The sequence below is a fragment of the Protomyctophum bolini genome (genome assembly GCF_963924005.1).
Source record: "Protomyctophum bolini genome assembly, chromosome: 6".
NCBI lineage: Eukaryota > Metazoa > Chordata > Actinopteri > Myctophiformes > Myctophidae > Protomyctophum > Protomyctophum bolini.
In genome coordinates, this window is record NC_137867.1 from 30,922,352 (window position 1) to 30,942,314 (window position 19,963).

Sequence of the window (19,963 nt, forward strand, 5' to 3'; positions counted from 1 at the left end):
CTGCTATTCCTTGTCCTGAATGTGTATTGATATTGTTAATTGATTTGAAAATAGTCACTTATTTGATTAAATTCACCAGCTCATTTTGTAAATATATATTGTTAACCATATATTGTCCTGCTGTACACATCAGAAAGAAATTTGCTATTTTGTGTTATCGCCATTGACCCATCAAACTTAGCCAGGTACTGTAGGTTCAACAGGTGTATTACAATTATGTAACTGCAATACACAGTGCATAGAAAATCTTAAGTATATATTTTTTATTCTCATAAATAAATAGTTTTAGGGAAACATGCAAACAAGGAATCCAGTCTCACATGCTTTCCAAGCTTGATAACTTCCTGGGAGACTAAATTAATTATTGTACTGAATATGACAAATATACAATGGAGCATTAAACGTTGACTGGTGTGTATATAATGCTGTTTATACAATGACAATGACCACCCATTTCAAAATATCAATGTAACATTTCTCGACTTTCTCAGTATATAAAAAAGAAAATAAAAATAAATCCAAAGCGGGCATAGAGAGAACATCTCCACCGAGCATTGTATAATTATTTCCTCTGAATAGACCTTTTGGCATTCTATTTTTCCATAAGAAAAAAAGATCTGGCATGTGAAAACACAGAACCGTAGCCAAGATGCAAGTTTTAATTCAGCCACAGCATGATGGGGCTGACAGTTATGTGTGCTGAATGTATTTTTCTTTTCCTCAATTCTCTTGTGAGGAGCTGTTTGGGGTGAGCTCGGTGTAAGGTGGAAATGTACTAGCCCAGGCTGCACTTTGCAGATACACGTATACATGCTTGTGCTTTCATGCCCAAAGCCTTCAAAATGGCCCGTCAACCCACTATCTGCAGGGACTGGCTGCTGCATTATAGGAGGAGATTAAAGCTTTTTATGAAGCAGTTTTAGAGCCAAAGATGTCTCCAATTGCAATCTGTGTGTTGTTTTACAAAAAAAAACAAGAGGATATTGCTCCCAATCATATCCTTGTAGATGGGAACTGTGGCGGATGGGATATTATATCCAATTTGGAAAAGTAATTGGACTACAATGTAGGCTATAACCTAGTCCTAGTGCTTGTGCACAACAGCTGGAATAAACAGAAAATAAATACAAAATGATTTCCTGTTTTCAATAAACCATGGGTGTGTGACAAAACAGGTTGAAATGACAAAAAAACATTTTCTGCAATGAAATAAGTGGTCAAGTGGGGAAAATGTTCATTGTTGTTATGAAACATACAGTACCTTACCTCTTAATAATTGACTTCTTAACACATACCACAATGGACATCTTTCTTGAGACATTGACTGTCACATTGACAAAGCCTCCCCCTTCCAATTCCTGTCTACTCTATGCCACTGATTGGCCAAAATATCTCTAGCATCTAATTGGACACACATCTAATATAAGCCTCTATTCTATCACACAATATGAGATTCATGTTCATTTGCCCATAGTCAATTATATATATATATAACTTCAAAAAGAGTTGCACAAAAGAAGCCAAACTTAACTCCCAGTCCGTGACAATTAGACTATTATCTGTTTGGTCCTGTGTGTGATAAATTGCCTGTTGAAGCAGCCTATTTGTTATAGCCTTATCTTTCAGCTGATGTTAAGAAGACTGAATTATCCATTATCAGACAACATTGGAACAGAATGTAAATCAAACACAGATTAAGGACCAGAGAAAAAGTTTGCATCTAGTCTACCACCAGGACACCCTGCCTGCAGTGTTTGAGCATAATGATAAATTGCTGCAATCAACAAGTCCACAACATCAATCACTGAAACGGTTTACTCCGAAATGACAATGTTCCTGCAGCAGGATGACATAACCTGTTAGCCTTAGCCTACAGAGTGTATAACAAATATATTTTGTTATACATTTTGATACAACATATATGAATCTACAATTTGTTAAATTTCTATTTTGTATTGCTTGTGTTGGGGCTGTAATGATGTAATCATTACTCACAATTCATTCACTCATTCTGCAATACTGTGTTCTTTACAGATTATGGCCAACACACAGTAATGTGAAAGTAGGTTACAGTTTGGTAACATTTTATTAATGTGCTGAAAAGGACAAATCTAGCAAGTAAAAGATTACCCTGCCATTGCCCAGCCACTATGACTGGAATTCAAACCCCTGTTTATTCCTGCGTTATGTGTGGTTGCTGTCCATGGTTCTGTTCTGTATCCCTAGCAATGGGCTATGCTGCCATCCAGTGGCGGGTTGAATGAGTAGCGACAGGACAGCAAAGAAAACTGCCGGCCGGAACGTTTGTTTGTTTCCAGCCGGCGTGCATTGGCAGTCACACCACTGATGATAGCGATGCAGCATCTTTTAATTTTATAGACTGTTCTGTTGTACTCGGATTTTTGTAAGTATCATTATGCTTTTTGTGCGCAATATATAACATTTATATTTGACCGTAAGTGGTGTAATTGCAGAAAACGTGTACACAGTTAATATTCATCAATTGATTTCGTTTTTAGTTTAGCTGACTCAGTTCGGCTGTAGGCTATGTGTGTCATGTTAGTTCAGATAGCTTGTTTGTTAGCCAGCTAACAATTCGAATCTAGTTTATGAGCGATATGGTTAATAGCTGGACTAACATATCCAACAGTTAGGTTTAACTTGCTGTATGGATCAGTTGGATTCAGAGGCGGAATGTATAAGGCCCCCCAACGTATAAATGCTGCCAACGCTTGAAAACCACAGCTCGTGCGTTACTCCCTGAATATCACATTTACCTGTGTTATTTTTGTCTCTCTGCAGCAGTATATATTCAGCAAATGGGCTGACAGTGACTTGCCACAGATATGTCGCTGAAGGACATTCCCCGAGACGCGCTGATGCGCCCTCTATCTCGGAATGAAGTGGTGGGCATGTTGGTGAGGCTCACCATCTTTGGTGCTGCCACCTACTACAGCATCAAATGGGTGGTGGAAGCTATGGACCCTACCTCCAAGCAAAAAAGCCAGGCCAAGAAAAAGGTATGCAGATGTATCATGCAGGACCGTCCACAATGGAAACAATGAAGTCCCCAGGACTTTTCCCCCCCTTCTTTGTGTAGCCTTATGTCTGACTGCACCACCTGCTGTTTACATTTATGACTAACAAAGTATTCAATCAATCAATCAATCAATCAAAAGACTGGTAAGTACCTTTAAGGAAGTGTTATGTCAGCTTGTGTGGCCATGAGAATCCATGAGAAGGCCTGGGCCGACCTAGTGGTCCGGGCACCTAGGCTGGTAACCCGACGACCTTTGCTGCGTGTCACCCATCTCTCTCTCTCCCATTTCCTGTCTTACTCTACTTACTAAACTATCAAATAAGGTCAGAAAAGTTGGAGACCAGTTTTGGAGATATGGCTTATAGAGTAATGTCTTGCAGAGAAACATTTGAGAAAACAGGCTTAAAAGGTTCACTTCTCTTAACATTACACCTAACTATATGTTTAAGCATTTATTTCATATTTACATTTCAGACATGTGAAGAGTCTGCCTGTGCTATTAACTCATTTTGGATAAAAAAATAAAATAAATAAAAAACATGTTTTGATATGAAAGGGGGGGGGGGGACTCAAACAAAAGGCTTATCTGGAAGCACATCTACGGTCTCTACCTCATTAACAAATTTGGGATCTATGAATATTCATATGCAAATATCACAGGCCTTGCACGCCACCAACCAAAGTGGTTTCAGCAAGTGTCTAATTTGCATATTGGACCATGATTGTTTCCCAGGAATTGTTATACAGTAACAGTATTACACATCTGGCTCAGATTTTGAGGAAGTACAGTGAAGCTCCTGACCTCCAGTGACAGAATGTCACTGGAGGTATGCAATGTATTGTATTGTATGCAATGTATTGTATGCAATGTGAATGTGTGACAAGTGCAGAATAACAATATGTTTAATTAAAATCATGCATTCAAGAGCAGTTAACTGTAGAAAAGTGTAGTGGAAGTGACCTTTAACTGGGAATATAATACTGTTCTTGTCTAGTGTTGCTGCTCCCCTTAACAACTTTGTGTAAACAATGTCAGGAAAATATTATTGAAGGCGAGGTTTTGTGCAATGTAATCTGCTGATGGTGTGTGTGAGACACTGTATTGTAGGCTATATCTTGCACCACCCCTTACCCCTTATCCCTAAACTTATTTGCCATTTTTTACTATTTTGAAAAATCTTTTAAAATATTTCAAATAAGCGATCTACAAGCTCACAACGTGTCGATGTAGATCGGCTAGTTGAATTATTTAAAAATGTTTTTCGATATAGTAAAAAATGGTACAGAGGTTTGGGGATACGGGGTCAGAGTGTAAGATAGGGCAGTATGTGTATGTGTGTGTGTGAGCATTGTGGGGACTACCTTTAACGCAGAGCCTCGGTTTCGATGGGCGCAGATGAGACGCTTGTTTTACAGCGCCGGCTACTACTAGTATGGCGGTGTTATATAACCTCACAAAAACTATGCCTAACCCCAACCTCAAAAACTATGACTAAACCTAACCCTAACCTCAGTAAAACTATGCCTTAAACTAACTCTAAGAAACCAGAAACCTAACCTGTAAAACAAGCGCCCCCTCAGCAACCATCGACTCCCAGGCTCTGCGAAAAAGGTCATCCCAAGCATTGAGTGTGCACAATGCTAGCTTAGCTTGTTCATGTATTTGTGTGCCTTTAATCTCCCCAGGCAGAGCTGCTGATGAAGCGGATTGGTGTTGAAGGTGTTAAACTTACAGAGTATGAGCTGAACATTGCATCTCAACTAGTTGATCCGCGAAGTATGAAGGTACCGATTTTTTTTTTACTGTCTTACTGTCAGTAACATGTAGTGGTGGTTAATACAGTACTCTGTCTGTTAATACAGTATTCTGTCAGTAACATGTAGTGGTGGTTAATACAGTACTCTCCGGACACACATTGCTAGCTTGCTAGAATTCTTCCTCCAAATGCTTCTTTCCTGGGCCTCTTCTTCGCAGTCTCCCATTCAGTGTTAATGTTGATCCAAAGAACACATTTGGAAACGTGTACACATCTCTTACAGGTCTCCTGGAGAGACATAGCTGGCCTGGATGAGGTAATCCATGAGCTGCAGGACACGGTTATCCTACCGTTCCAGAAGAGACACCTATTGGCTGGATCCAAACTATTTCAGCCCCCTAAAGGTACCACTGTATGCATGGCATCTAGAGACAAAATGGGCGTTATAGATGTGGACATGTAATGCTATAAGGTCACTAGCTGGAATGCTTAGAATAGCAGAACATGTCATTGGCTACGTTTACATAGACAGTTAAATCCCCTTTTCATTCCGAATAGAAGTTAAATCCTATTAAACGTTGTCATATAAACACCTACAAAAACTTAAATCCGAATGAAAATGCTCGATGCGATCTAAAAACCATTCCGATGTCACTGGCCGGATTATTCCAATATTCAATGCGATTGAAAGAAAATTGGACTCATGTATACACTGCTTCGGATGTAAGTTCATTCTGGTCTTTCTGAGCATGCTCCAAGGCGCTCATATCCAAGGCGCGCCGAGGAGTTTGCACATAGAGCGTGTTATTTCGTGCATTTAGCAGATCCGAAATCCACACCAAAAATGGGGAGCAGCAGCAGATGATGATACCCCTGATCTGTGTGTGTGCAGTGTGTGTGTGTGTGTGTGACGTGTGTGTGTGTGTGTGTGTGTGTGTGTGTGTGTGTGTGTTCAACGGTCTCTCTCTCTCTCTCTCAAAAATAACGAGCGAGGAGCAACCCGATATATAATACAATATATACAATAATAATCAGTGTGTTGCGTGCCCTGGCCGTGCTGTAGATAATAAAGTACAAATAAAAACGAGATGATCACTTTCCCAGCGGAGAAGGGGAGCCGCAGCGGGTGGGGAAAAAAAAGACGGTAAACATATATGCCCGCCCCTATCCAACCAGCAGCCTCAAAGCTACTGCGGAATGAAATGATGGGATTTCAAAGTATCGCCTTTCGTCTGTAATGTTTGTATTGTTGAGACAGTCACAATGAATGAACTGCCTATAGTTTGTGTCCAACAGATGGCGTAGTTTCACGTGAATTAACATGTATCATGTCTTATAGCACTTCTCCATATAAACACTCATTCGGAATGACCATTTCCCATGGAAACTCGAAGCAAAAAACATTACTTCCGAAGTATTTTATTCTGAAGTATTTATTCGGAATGATCACCCTTCATATAAACGTGGCCACTGTCTCTTCTCAGCTTCGGCCATATACTGTACTTAACACGTATTGTGCTAAGGACATGTACACACGTCATTGGTCATACTGTATATGTGAAAAGTTGATATTTGTGACATGCAGATGCAAAGATGATGCCCCAAGTTGTCCATAGAGGTGCAATATTGTGAGTTTATCATCATTAAATGCAACCAGATAGGATTATATTCCTCATGAATAGGGTAGGGAGGTCTATGAATGGAAACTTTATAGACTAAGACGAGATAAAGGCATTAGAGGTGATGTTAAGATAAACAGTAATGTTAAACATAATGTTTTTTTCTTTTCCTTCCCAGGTGTCTTACTGTTTGGCCCGCCGGGGTGTGGGAAGACTATGATTGCCAAGGCAACAGCAAAAGCCTCTGGTTGCCAGTTCATCAATCTGCAGGCCTCCACATTGACAGACAAGTGGTATGGCGAATCTCAGAAGCTCACCGCTGCCGTTTTCTCATTGGCTGCCAAAATCCAGCCCTGCATAATCTTTGTTGATGAAATTGGTGAGTTTCTAGCCACCACACTACCAAAACTGGATCTGTGACACAAAGTGTTAGGGCTTATGTTTGATCTGCTGGAATTTGAGTGTTGTTATTTTTTATTTTATACAGCTATTGCGTTCTGGAGTTGGAGCTGGAGTTGCGTTCTCCTCTTCAATGCAAGAACGAATGTTACCTTGAATTGCAGGTGTAGACAGTAGTACCAGTTGAATAGCCTACTAATGAAATAGTGTGCATAGCACACTTCATTGGTATTCATTGGCAGGTCTATTGTTAGGTTAATGTGTGAATTGCCTTGAAACTATGGCTTACACCTTACAGCCATCCATTATCACCTCAAGAAAGACATCGATAGTTGAGGGATACTATTATACTGGTCTAAATTGTTTTAATGTTTTAATTTCAGGCAAATTGAGACGGTGATTTGAGCCCATGCATCACATTTTAGGGGGCTTCATGTAATTCCGACGGAGCATTAGTCCGACCGACATGCGTCTGTATGTCGGACTAGCGTCTGCTCCAGTGATTGCGGTTATGGTTAGGTTAGGAGATGAGGTGGGTTGTCGTTTGTCGGACCAATGACTAGTCTGAACAACGTACTGCACCCCAAATTCTAACATGTTATTTATGTATATTTGTATGCATGTATATTTTAATGGTGTGGCCTACATCAAACACTGCAGCAGATTCTCAAATATTATAGGTGCTCTGTCCTTGAGTCTGCCTTGGGAGCTGTGTCAAGTGTCACTACCCCCCGACTTTATCTAGTTTTTGTTTCTTTCCCTTTGTTTCTTGGTTATGGTGCAGAATGAAAACACTCTTGTAAACAAAGCAACGCAGTACAGTACATTGAATTACAATATAGTTCTTGCTGTTAGATTCATTCCTGAGGAACCGCTCCTGTATGGACCATGAGGCCACAGCCATGATGAAAGCCCAGTTTATGAGCCTGTGGGATGGACTTGATACTGCTGCCATCAGCCAGGTAATAGAACCCCTGTTATCACATCCACTCTAGCCCAGGTGCTAGACAAACGGTAATACAGGAAGGAAAAATAGATTCCGCAACACTGATTAAATGATCAATGACAAAACAAATTCAAGGTACCTGAGGCACATGCAAAAACACAGGGCAGAGAAAGCAACAACATTCAAATTACAAACTAGTAAGAGATAAGAGAAGCCATCATCACCAGTGGGACCATTACTGCCCATGGTCAGGTCCTCGATAGCTGCAGCATTCACAAGTTTCACCAGAAACTGCTTTTCTTTCACTATGTTATGATTGGGACTTTCTGTCACTGCTGACATTTAGAGGTTTTCGTAGTAGTGCAAAGCGGCGTCGGAGTCGCTCATGTTGTAGCCAAAACCAGCCACAGCCACTCCGTCACAGTGGTGGAGGTGCATCGAAGACTCACTTCCATTCACATTATCGGATATGGGAGAGTTGCACAACCTCACTTATATCGCCTAGTAGTTTTAGTAGGTAGAGTATATCTGTGGTCAGGGCAGGAAAACATCTTTGTACACCAGGCACAGTGGCTTCTTGAACTGGACCCTTGAATAAAGACTGTTAATTCCGAGCAACCTAAAAAATGTACTAACATTTTGCTGGTGGCTAGTGTAAACCCTTTTCCCCCATGGTATGATCTTTGTTCTGGCAGGTGATGGTGATGGGCGCTACAAACCGACCCCAGGATGTAGACCCAGCCATTTTACGCAGGATGCCCACAACGTTCCATGTTGGCTTGCCGGTAAAACATTCACAATATGATTGCAATTAATTATGAATTTGTTACGTCAAGAGTGAACAATGAACTTTCAATCACAATGACCTGTAAGGAAGTTTCAAAGACTCGCCTACTGTCTCCTTTCCACAGAGCATGAGACAAAGACAGGAGATTCTGAAGCTGATTTTGGCAGGAGAAAACGTATGTCTTCTCTCAGTTAGTTTAATCATTAAATTAAAAATTCACATTCTATCTGACAAGAGAACATGATATTATGGGGAAAACCGTATAGTGGTATAACCTTTTTTCCCCATTTAAATCACTTAGCTAATCTTTTTGTTCTTCTGCCCCTCTCATTTCCAGCTGAGCAACGCCATCAACCTGAAGGAGATTGCGGAGAAGACGGACGGCTACTCAGGCAGTGACCTCAGAGAGCTTTGCAGAGATGCTGCCATGTACCGCGTTCGTGACTATGTGCGCAAGGAACAGATGAGACAGATAGCTCAACAGTTTCAGGATGACGATGATGAGGAAAAGTATGAATTCATAATAACTCATCCCTACCCATCCACCAATGCTTCTCTATATTTCTTTAAGCCAGTGGCATTAAATATGATCATGTACTTTTTTGGAAGAGAAATCTATCTCTCCATCTCAGTGCTGTAATGGCTTTTTTGGTCATTTTATTTTGAAGTCTGAAATGAAAGCCTGTTTCTGAACCAATCAGAGCGGCCTATACCTTTCAGGCTATGGGACGTTTTAATCTCTCAATCATTGCACCTGTGTGTGTAGCAGACACCACTGTTTGTTCACAAGTGACAGAGACAGCCAGCCAAGCATGTTTGCCACTACGTGGTTCTAACCTATAATGTATTCAGATACTTATTTTAGCGTGCTGATTTAGTTTAAAATTACTAATACACTGTCTGGATGTCATGTTGAAAGAGATTAAAAACAGAGTAGTTCTGCAATCAAAATCAGCTGTGTTTGGAGGAACATGCAGCTATGCGAATCAAACAGGTGAATGAAATTACGATTAATTTATATTAATTTATAAGCACTTGTTTTGGGTTGTGCTGCTGCCTCCATTATGTGTGGTACCCGTTCAGTAGCCCCTCTCGGGATCAGAGGCAGGAACGTAGGGACGCGCTAAAATGGCTTCTCCTAGAGATAACTAGTGTCAGACCTTTTTACTACTTGGTCTTTATTGTATAACTGATTTTGGAGCCAATACTTCACTTTTCAGTGATGCATGAGTATAACCTTTGAGCTCTTGTGCCCTCCCACAACCCCATCTCTTCCCTCAGACCCCTGGATGAGGATCGCCTACGACCGGTTACCCAACTGGATCTGCTCTTTGGCCTCGACAAGATGAGGGAGTCCAAACAGGCCACTGCTGTCATGGGGACAAACGTGTCAGAGGTTCCGCTGGACTGAGCAGAATCAAAACCGCTAGAGTAACCAGGTACAGTTATTATATGCACTGAACAGGTGCTGCTGGACTTCCCTTTGAGAAACAAAACCAATAAATACTTTAACACCAAGTACAGTATAATGTTTGGGATGTTGTCGTGGTGACAAGCACCTGATATGACATGATACCTTAACATTGTGAAGGGTTTTCTTTCTCAACAACTTTTATTTTGAGAAGGCGCACTTTTGAAGAAAACAAAAATAATAAATAATAACAAACCACCACACATCAGAGAGGGACATAACTTCCTTTAAGAAGAAACAGATGGGTACAGTATGCGCCTACGTGGTTACCAGAGGTTTTCCCACCAGGAGCTGCCATGAACTCCTGGGCAATATTTGAATCACATACCCACAGCCTTATTTAGTATCGAAGGAGAAAATAAATCTGTGCCGCGAACGTGGCGGCCATGTTCAGCATGTTGAGTTCCTGCTGCTGGGGATTCAGTCATTCACTGCGGAAGCCTATTTTGCCTGCACTTATTGGAAAGCTTATTTCCTTATCAGTTGACAGCCCAAAGTGTTATCAGAGATCACCCTCTCATCTGGTTTATCACTGCTTTCACACAGGGCAAATAAATGCTGGCTATGTGATAAATCATATACATGTATATTGTATATAGTTGAGATTCTGCTGTAAAAGGGAGGCAACACATTGAGGAAAAAGCAGCAGTATATAGCAATCTACCGTCCCTAAGAATAATCGTAATGCTACTATGCTTCTTTTGACTTCCAATATGTAGACATTTCAATGCTTAAATATATATCGTGTTTGCAAAAAGAAACGGAGAAAAAGCTCTAGAACCCCTGGGTCACTTGATATCTTTGGAGCACATCAAGACGGCTATAAATGAGGGATGCTGCTATAGGTATTTACTTGGCTTAATCCTTCCAGAGATTGTTTTCTTTGGACTTAAGAACAATGATTTCTGAATGACGTCTTCCTAACAGTTCCAGTTACCGGTATGTTCATGAGCGGAGGAGGAAATCTACTGTGTACACACACACACACACTGTACATACATACACACGCACACACATTTGTTTTTTATTGGACATGGCCCTGTTTAATTTTTTTTTTTTTAATATTTTCATAGTAAGCTTTTTAGTTTTTAGTTTATTTTTTCATTTCCTGTTGAAAGTAATGTTAATCATTTATGTTTAACTGCTACATTAAACGCACAATTTTCCGTCTCCACACCCAGAGCAACACTGCTGGATATGGATATGTGTTATTATATTATATACCAATTGAATGTTATCTGTAGATGTAGGCCCTGCAGGTCCAAATGTTCCTTCGGTATATTGGTATTTGGATCTCAATTCAAAGGTTCAGATGTTTCATTATTTATTTCTGGTTTGCGAGGATACTCAATCTGTACTAGCACAAGACAGTTTCGGGAAGATATTGAAACGATCTGTGTGTGTGGCTGTGCATGTAATGTGTGTGTTTGCAAATTACAGAATACAGTACGCAGGCTTGAGACATGGATCTGAGCACTGAACAGAAAAATGAAACCAGGCTCCCTTAACTTGAGCCTAACTTTAATGTTCAGAATACTGTATATCATGGAGTGGTTGATACATAATATCACCTCCAAAGGCGGCAAATGTAATTATCACTAATGGTACTAAAAATATAAGTATAAATAAATAAGTACATGAAAATAAAAGGTTTGTTTGTAAATGCCGAATGTTCCCTAAATGCCATTTTATAGTCTATAAATGACTAATAGTAAAGCTCCCATCTTTCCCCCTTGTACAAAGCTGAAGTGACTGAAATGTTTAATTCTCTTATAAATCCTAACTTGTGATTTATATTTTTAGGCAGATTGGAAAACTAAAGCCTCATTTATTTATAGTTCATCGCTCACAACAGAGGTTTTTAAGCAATTGCGATGCGACTCCCCAAAATGCTCAAATGTTAACGTTGATATTTTTTATAATTGTGTTGTCCTATGGAGAGCAATGGATTTTAATCGGAACAAATGCCATTTAAAACTTTTTTTTAATTATATACTATTTTCTCATAACAAAACATTTAGAAGAAACTACTCTTCTGAGAAGCTATATAAAAATGTCTGAATGTAAAAAATATGGTTTTAAAATTGCAACTAAATGGTCAACACTTTTAAATTGAATATACCCTAATAGATGTTGCCAGATAATGTTTTGAAAAGCTATTTAATGCGGTTTTGTAACACCATTGAGTGGATTTTTACTTGATCATACCAGCATTGTCACACTCACAGAACAGATTTTAATAATTTACCTTGGTGTCTTTCATAAAGGACTTTGTTATTGTATATTGTAAAGTAAGATTATTGTGCCATTACCCTTATACGGATTCCCTTATCAAGTTGACTATGCCTCCATGACGGAATCTGTCACTTCTTCTTCAGTATCCAACTGAAAATGGTTGGTATTTGTTAGCTTCCACACATTTTAGTCATGTTGGTGTCTCTAGAATACTGTCAAATCACCAGTTTGCCAGAAAGAGATTGATGACAAATGCTTTATCTTCTGCATTCTGTACAGTGTACACAAATCATCTAATTATTTGTCATGATATGGCCAACTGCCGTAATATGGCAGATAATGGTCACAGAAGGGACATTTCACGCTTTGATACCCAACCACATGCCCACACAGATGGATCAGCCACTCTAGTTGTAGTAATGAACACGAGTCACCACTGTGAGGTGCTGGTGCTCCACTGCCCAGTATTGGAGGTATCTGTCAGCTTCAGTTGTAGATTACATGATGTGCGTACTGTAGGAACTTTGATATACTGTAAAAAGTGAATATTGGAAACACCTGCATAATATGATTGATGTTTCTGTCAGCAAGTTATTCTGCAATTACTTGATCTCAACTCGTATCCCTGAAGAGTTATTGTAAACTGAGATTAAGGCATAGAGATAAGATGAACTGTTCCTGCATAGAAATTGGGTCTTACAGAACAAATCAATATTTAAGATTAATTAATGGGTCAAATAGCCCATGAAAGCATCTTAAATTACACTGATCCTGTGCATCAGTTATTTTTGGATGGACACCATCCAGCTGTCTATTTGCTGTCATGTAAATTGTGTGTTGAATATGTAAAATGTATTTATTTGCCTTTCAACAGAAATAAAAAGCTACATAGAGCTTTTTCTTCTTCTGGCATCATTGCACCACAAGCCCACTTGGACAAATTATTGTTCTATTAAAGAATAAAATCTGTCAGATCAGGAGGGACAGGATCTGTCACATCCTGTCCTTCAGTTACGTCACACCCCTCTTCACACTCATCTAGTATGGCATGTTTGTTAAGAAAAATATTCTACCCTTCTTGACACCTTGCTTGTTGTCGATTCTAAGAATATTGTCTCGGCACATAATTAACTGACCCTATGTAAGAGAGCGAGGTTCATGGCAATGAAATAACACATGCCATGTACTGAAATCTAGAGATTGGTGGATAGTGTTTATTCTATTATTATTTTGCATCGCTGGGGAGCTTGCCCAGTACACATTCTGGTATGGGCTGCTGCCAAACAACTCATCTGGATTAATTATGGTGGGGTTAATTGTATTGCTCCATAACAGAATAATATAAGTAATACAACATTAGTGGCATTACCTGTGTTTTAATGTGACCTATTTTCAGGGGGGGTTTCCAGTACAACATATCACCCTGGACTATAGCTCTATTCTTGGGTCTGATAGATCTTTGTTGATCACGTGGGCACATTATTTTATTGTAGCAGCAACAGCAGTTCGAATGAAACGCAGGATATGTACATGTAAGATTAGAGAGATGATATATTCTGTACAGTGTATGAGGATGATGGTAAAATAAACTAGAAATGCACTCTTGTCGAGGTGCCAACTTGCGCCTTGCACACAAGTAGGCCATACATGGAGCTTGTTTATTAGGCCCTTGGTCATCCGTAGCTTGGTGTTGTTAGAGAGCTGTTTGGATAGCCAGATCGGTCGCAAGATCCTAAATGCCAACTGCTTTGCTGATTCTAAGCTCTATATCCCTGTCTGCTCCTCCATCCCTGCTGATGTTGCTCCCTAGATACTGTAGGTTCCAGATCTTCTATGGCCTCTCCTCCAAGTGTGATGGAGTTTCCAGTGTGAGGAGTTGGCCCTCTTTGTTTTTAACTGGTCGGCTGATAGTCCTGTTCTTCCCTGCCAGTTGCCTTGTGATCCTGTAAAGGTCTTTCATGTTCCGCTGTCCAGCTGCTACCTCTTATATTGTGAGGTCCCTTTTCGTTCAGTTTCGTTCCCGCGTCATGGACACTACACATTCTATGCATTTTTTCATAGATAATACCCTTCTGGACTTTGGGTTAAAAGTTCTACTCATAATATCCTGCAGTATTTTGTCACAGGCCAGAAATGTATATAAAAGTATATAACCAAAAAACAAAAATCTTGTGCTGCTATTTTTGCTTACGTTTGTTTTGTTTTGCCATAGGGTTCCAGACACACCCAATCATAATGATAAACATTCCAACTAGTTTGTAATGGTCCAAAAACATGACAGACACAAAGTTTGCATGTGTAGCTCATCTGGTTTTACAGCCAAAACTGTTTTAGTTAGCAGCCATTGAGGTCGCAATGGCGACCCCAAAGGTCGCCAGCTGTACATTAATGTCAGATGCTGCGACACTTTGTGATACTTGAATAAATGCTGAATAAATGTATGATGAAATAATTGACCTTTATTGCATTTGTCTTTAGTCTTGTCCATTTTTTGCATTATTCAATTTAGGGGGGTGTGGTAACAATTTGATAGATTTGTAGCCTTTGTGGGACGAGGTGTACTGCTTTTCTTTTCTACCTTTCATTGCACAGTAGGTTGTGACATTTATGTATGAAATATAAGCTTTTGGCTAAATTTACTATGTGTATGCTTCATGTGCTGTATGACAATCACTTAAGTTGAAGCATTTTCTTTAACAAATTTGCTACATTTCATGATCTAGATTAACGTATGAGTAAACTAAGCCACCAGTACTTGTTTCAGATGTTAGGTATATGTATTTATGACATATAAAGATTTTGTGTTGCCAAAATCAATATAACATTTTACAAGCAAAAACAGCAGCACAAGATTTTCGTTCTTTGGTTATATACTTTTATATACATTTCTGGCCTGTGACAAAATACTGCAGGCTATTATGAGTAGAACTTTTAACCCAAAGTTCAGAAGGGTATTATCTATGAAAAAATGCATTGAATGAGTAGTGCTCATGACGTGGGAACGAAATTCATTTTCTAGGCACTTATTCTGGCGTCCCAACACGGCCTATCTGCCTCACATGCCAGGTTGTTGACATATCTCCTCTTGTCCCTTTTTCTCTTCTTCTTCACTATCCTGCTTTGTTGTTGGTATTCTTGTCTCCACTTTTTTTCCCTATCAGGTTCCCTGTTGCCCTTAGCTTTGAGGTCCCTTCTATCCTCTATGGCCTGCCAGGTGTCATCCGTAATACAGTCTTTTCTTTCACTCTTCGTGTGTGTGTGTGTGTGTGTGTGTGTGTGTCTGTGACTGAGCCCATAGGTGAACCCTACTGCTACCCACGGTCCACATGCTGATAAACTTAAACCAGCTGCAGCTAAGAGGCAGTTGTGTCACGGCTGGTATTAAGCATTGTTTTGATGGAGTTAAGGTTGGGAAAGGCTGACAGAAAGCATTTGGGGCTATCTTCACCCTTGTGCAGGGTGCAACCGATCAAATGATTCTTTCTGACAGAAACCCCTCAGGACAAATGTATCCCTTGTGAAACATTTCACTCCCCGAATTGGGTCCAAGTAGCAGCAGTTGACTGGGACTGAGCAGTGGCAGACATAAGATGCAGACATAAGACGTACTGTAGGTGCTGGTAGTGAGAGTATAGATGTAGGAGATAGGGATTTTGGTATTCCCCCACTGCTAGTCTTACTGCCCTCTGGACCAGTCAATGTCCACTGAACACTAGTAGGCTGACATGTGACATCATTCTAGTTCATTCTATCATTCTAGTCAGTACTGTGAAACATGATCATACGTGTGAAAGACCAATTTCCAAGACTGGCAGGGAAATCTATATTGCTGAATTATGCCCACCCTTTAACGTTGTATTTTAAGAATGACTGGGTTAGTGCTACCATTTTTTATTGATTATTTTATTAGACAATAGAAAATGTAAACGGCACATTTGGTCCAAAGGGATGGCACCGTAGACAAGACAAGGTCTTGTTTCCATTCGGGTCCTATGCACTCACAATCAAAAACAACCAAAATTAACATCTCAAAAACATGAAATCTATGTACAGGTTGAAGTAGAAGTACATCGGAGGGGGGATAAAGAGGTGGGGGTGATCCCCTCCTTTTGACCTGCTGGCAGGTGAATTTGAAGGTCATTCCACTCCTGAGTGGCCGTGCTGTGGAAGGTGAAGTTGGTGGCACCAGATCATTGTTCCCTCTAGTATTGTGGCTGTGGGATTTCTTTTAGTTATTAGTAATTAGTCAAGTAAGTGCACTGAGGAGGGCAGACAGAGTTGCATTTACAATTTTGAAAAGTCCCATTTTCAATTGCTTGACTCTATCTTCTACGCGGAGCCAGCCTATGCTATCAAAATGCGTTGCACAAAGGTGGCCAAGAAGAAGTCGGATTAGTTTGTTTTGGGAGGTTTGGAGATTAGTTTTTGTGACATTGAGATGTTGGAGAACCAGGAGGTGCAAGCATAAAAAAAAATAGTCAGAATGTCCTGAGAGCCCTTTTGTTAACAAAAGAGGATTGTCCATGAATCTTGTCCTTTGATTTACTCTTTTGAGAGAAGGAGGGGATGTTAGTGTTTTACAGAAAAAAGATAACAGAGAGAGAGGCGAAGGACAGGACAGGACGTTTGATTTCCTTGAACGCTGCCTTGCTCAGCGTTCTGATGACAGACTCATGCCATGTTTCAGCAATCTGACAGCTGTCAGGTGGAAACCTGGCCCCCTGCCCTTCCACGGGCGTTGAACAGTTTGTGACTTGGGTGGTGCTTGTCCTTGATGATATTTCTGGTTTTGACTACATACCGCTTATAACTCGGGAACTCCATTATGCGCTCTGCCGAACGCACTATTCGCTGTATGTTCGTTGTTATATATTAATGTGGACTGGACTCATGAAAGATTAGCCAATGGGCCTAAAAGAGATTCATCTCAAATCAAGAAACCCCCTGCAGCGTGCTGGGCTGCTGGCGTGGCAACAGTACTTTATGCCAGCCTTGGGTAGTTTGTTCTTCATCATTAATCCACTGCAATCAAATATTATTCCTTACAGCAGGGCTCGTCTGAGGACGACCTAGAGAGCATGAGTAAGAACACAGTACACTCTTGTAAGATTTTAATGCATATGCTTGGGAGACACACGATAAGGGACACTAAGTCGATCTAATTTCATATAGTACATTAGCTTTGATTTACAACAAGACGAAAAACAATGAGTTAGAGTACCAATTTCTGTCTTACATGAGTGAGAGTGTAGGGTTAAACTATTCTATGTATAATGTTAAACTGTATTGCTTTGGCACGCTTAAATTAACTTGGCGTGTCTCCAAATGTCCTTCCTTTATCCCCATTTTCCAAGGGAATATAGTGTTGGACCTTTCAAGGCGTAGGGCACATAGCCTCATAAAGTAAACATTTATTTTCTGGTAATATTACCTGAAAATTAGACCTTCAGCCTCTTGATGCCTCTCTTATCCCACTGTCTAAAACCAGCATTAAGTGAGACACCTCGCTGATATTATCAGAGAACCAGGGTTACGCAAGTAACCTACATTTTTCATCATAAGGCTTGACCACACTTTCATAGTCTGTGTCCTTGGACGGCTCAGAAAATCCTAATCTCTATATTAGATATTTCCAATATAGAATCCATCTGTGTGGACACATTCAATACATTATTTAACATTTTATTGCATTTATCTGTCTAGGTAATGGTATTGCTGAGCAGACATGTATTTTGTACTTCTGTTGGTGGTGGTGGGGGCAGTGAAGTAAGCACCACTCTGCTTAGCATGCATATTATTACAAACATTCACACTTAAAGGTTGCTCAGAGCAACCACAGCTCTTTTCTACTGCTGGGCATTGAACAGCTCCACTGGAACATTTGGGTTGTCTTCTTCTGTAGTACTGTAGTTGTTCAGGGGGGACAAATGCTGATTCACTTTCCTTTTTATATAGATTTTCTAGCTGGTGCGGGCCGGCGATTTTAACTGGAGGCCATTCAATCCAAAGCTTAGTTTTCTACCCACCATTCTTTGAAACAGAATAGGCTTCTCTTTGCCCAGTACGGCAACTAACACAAACCCACATCGGTGGAGCAGAGTCCTTTTTTATAACCACATAACACTTTAAAATTGGTAAACTGTATCTGAGTTGCCTATGTAACTTGTACAGCCTTTTTCTTTGTCTACAAACACCAAATATGCAGAAACTAGCCGACCTACAGTATATGCTCTTAACGTTGTTTCTAATATCCCACCAAAATATGTATATGATGGGCTTCAAGTGGTTGTTGCGAATTCAGTGAGCACTTACTATGAGACCTAGCAGATCTAAGTTTGTGCTTGAAATGTACTGTAATTCTACAAACTGTTAATAAATATTTCAATCAATCAATCAATCAAAACACCATGAGTGCGATGTCTATTCTGAAACACACCCTTTCTTGACTAGGTATATAGTAGGGTTGTGTTATCACACTGTCTAGCAGGCACATTTTTTGCCAACGGCTGATTCGCGCCTGGCTAATTAGCCAGGCTGAGGGTTGTGTGCATTTGTCATAAAATGTTTATTCATGTGGAGAAGTATGCTTACCCGGTATTTACTGTAGTGTAAAAGTTTACATATGATGTATTTTGAACTTTTAGATCTATTCCCAAACGGGTAGCTCACAATACGATAGCTGTGAGATATTTGTCCCACATTAAGGATAATATCACAAGAAAATTATGTTTACGATATATTATATATTGCAATAATCAACGACATTACAATATCTGTAACTGAAAAAGATTAAGGAAAAAAAGACCATAAAAGACAATGAATTATGCATTTATTCCAAAATCTTATTAGAGTTTTGTGCGTAAGTAACAAACTGGCCCAGAACAATGTACTAACTGCATGCATTGGGCCTCCTCCTGACCGTAAAACACTGACTGCAACCTGTCCAAGAAAGGATACAAAATAATCTCTCTATAAAATATCTTGTTTTACAGCCAGGGGGGAGAATGCAAACAGAGCAACTGTTTTATTATTGATAGTTACAGTGAAGACCGATAGGAAAGCGAGAGAGAGAGAGAAGGGGAGAGACATGTAGCAAAGTCATGAACGGGACTCGAACACGCGACTCGCCACCAGGCCAGAGCCCATATACTTCTAGACATCATGACACAAATCTATCATAGTATACTGTATACATTTTCAGAGACGCCCAGTAAATAATTCTAGGTAAAGTATCTTTCTCATAGGCCTCAAACCCTGCCTGATGGGCGGAGCGCTTTGAAAGTCTGTGTTGAATTGGATTCTTGATTCCCCCATGGGGTAGAGTAAATTGCCCATATCAGGAGCAACGTGACACTTAATGAGGAATCTGTTTTGCCTTGATAGATGGCAATACATGCTGATGCATTTTATTTCTCTGTGGCAGTGTGGATGAATGCTTGGGTGATATTTATGACTGAGACTTCTAATGAAGGTGTTTGCAGCAGGCACTATGAATCGAGTAGTTACTCAAAGCTATGAGTTATTCATGAAATTAGTCTCCAATTCTGAGCATCCCAAGAAATTGCTTTAACTTCACACAACACAATACCATTGGTTGGACCTAGGGACCCCTATGGGTCCTTGAGGGGTTCCAGGGAGGGTTGATATGGCTTAAAAATATGTTTAACCATTTTAACCCTATATACAAACGGCTATTTGTGTTGAATTTA

At 40.0% G+C, this 19,963-nt stretch overlaps 1 protein-coding gene across 2 annotated transcripts in view; it reads left to right on the plus strand.

Moving 5' to 3' along the window:
• Window positions 1-2,317: 2,317 nt before the first annotated feature.
• Window positions 2,318-19,963, plus strand: part of atad1a (ATPase family AAA domain containing 1a) — a 28,984-nt gene continuing 11,338 nt past the window's right edge. Inside the window, exons 1-10 of one of the 2 annotated variants that reach the window (XM_080765947.1) lie at window positions 2,318-2,404; window positions 2,803-3,020; window positions 4,727-4,825; window positions 5,081-5,201; window positions 6,595-6,795; window positions 7,671-7,777; window positions 8,457-8,546; window positions 8,673-8,723; window positions 8,886-9,058; window positions 9,830-9,987. In XM_080765947.1, coding sequence (XP_080622073.1) covers window positions 2,847-3,020; window positions 4,727-4,825; window positions 5,081-5,201; window positions 6,595-6,795; window positions 7,671-7,777; window positions 8,457-8,546; window positions 8,673-8,723; window positions 8,886-9,058; window positions 9,830-9,959 — 1,146 coding nt within the window. In that variant the 5' untranslated portion in view covers window positions 2,318-2,404; window positions 2,803-2,846 and the 3' untranslated portion in view covers window positions 9,960-9,987. Of the gene's footprint in view, window positions 2,405-2,802; window positions 3,021-4,726; window positions 4,826-5,080; window positions 5,202-6,594; window positions 6,796-7,670; window positions 7,778-8,456; window positions 8,547-8,672; window positions 8,724-8,885; window positions 9,059-9,829; window positions 13,059-19,963 lie in introns of those variants that run through there. The other variant, XM_080765946.1, reaches the window with a different exon arrangement.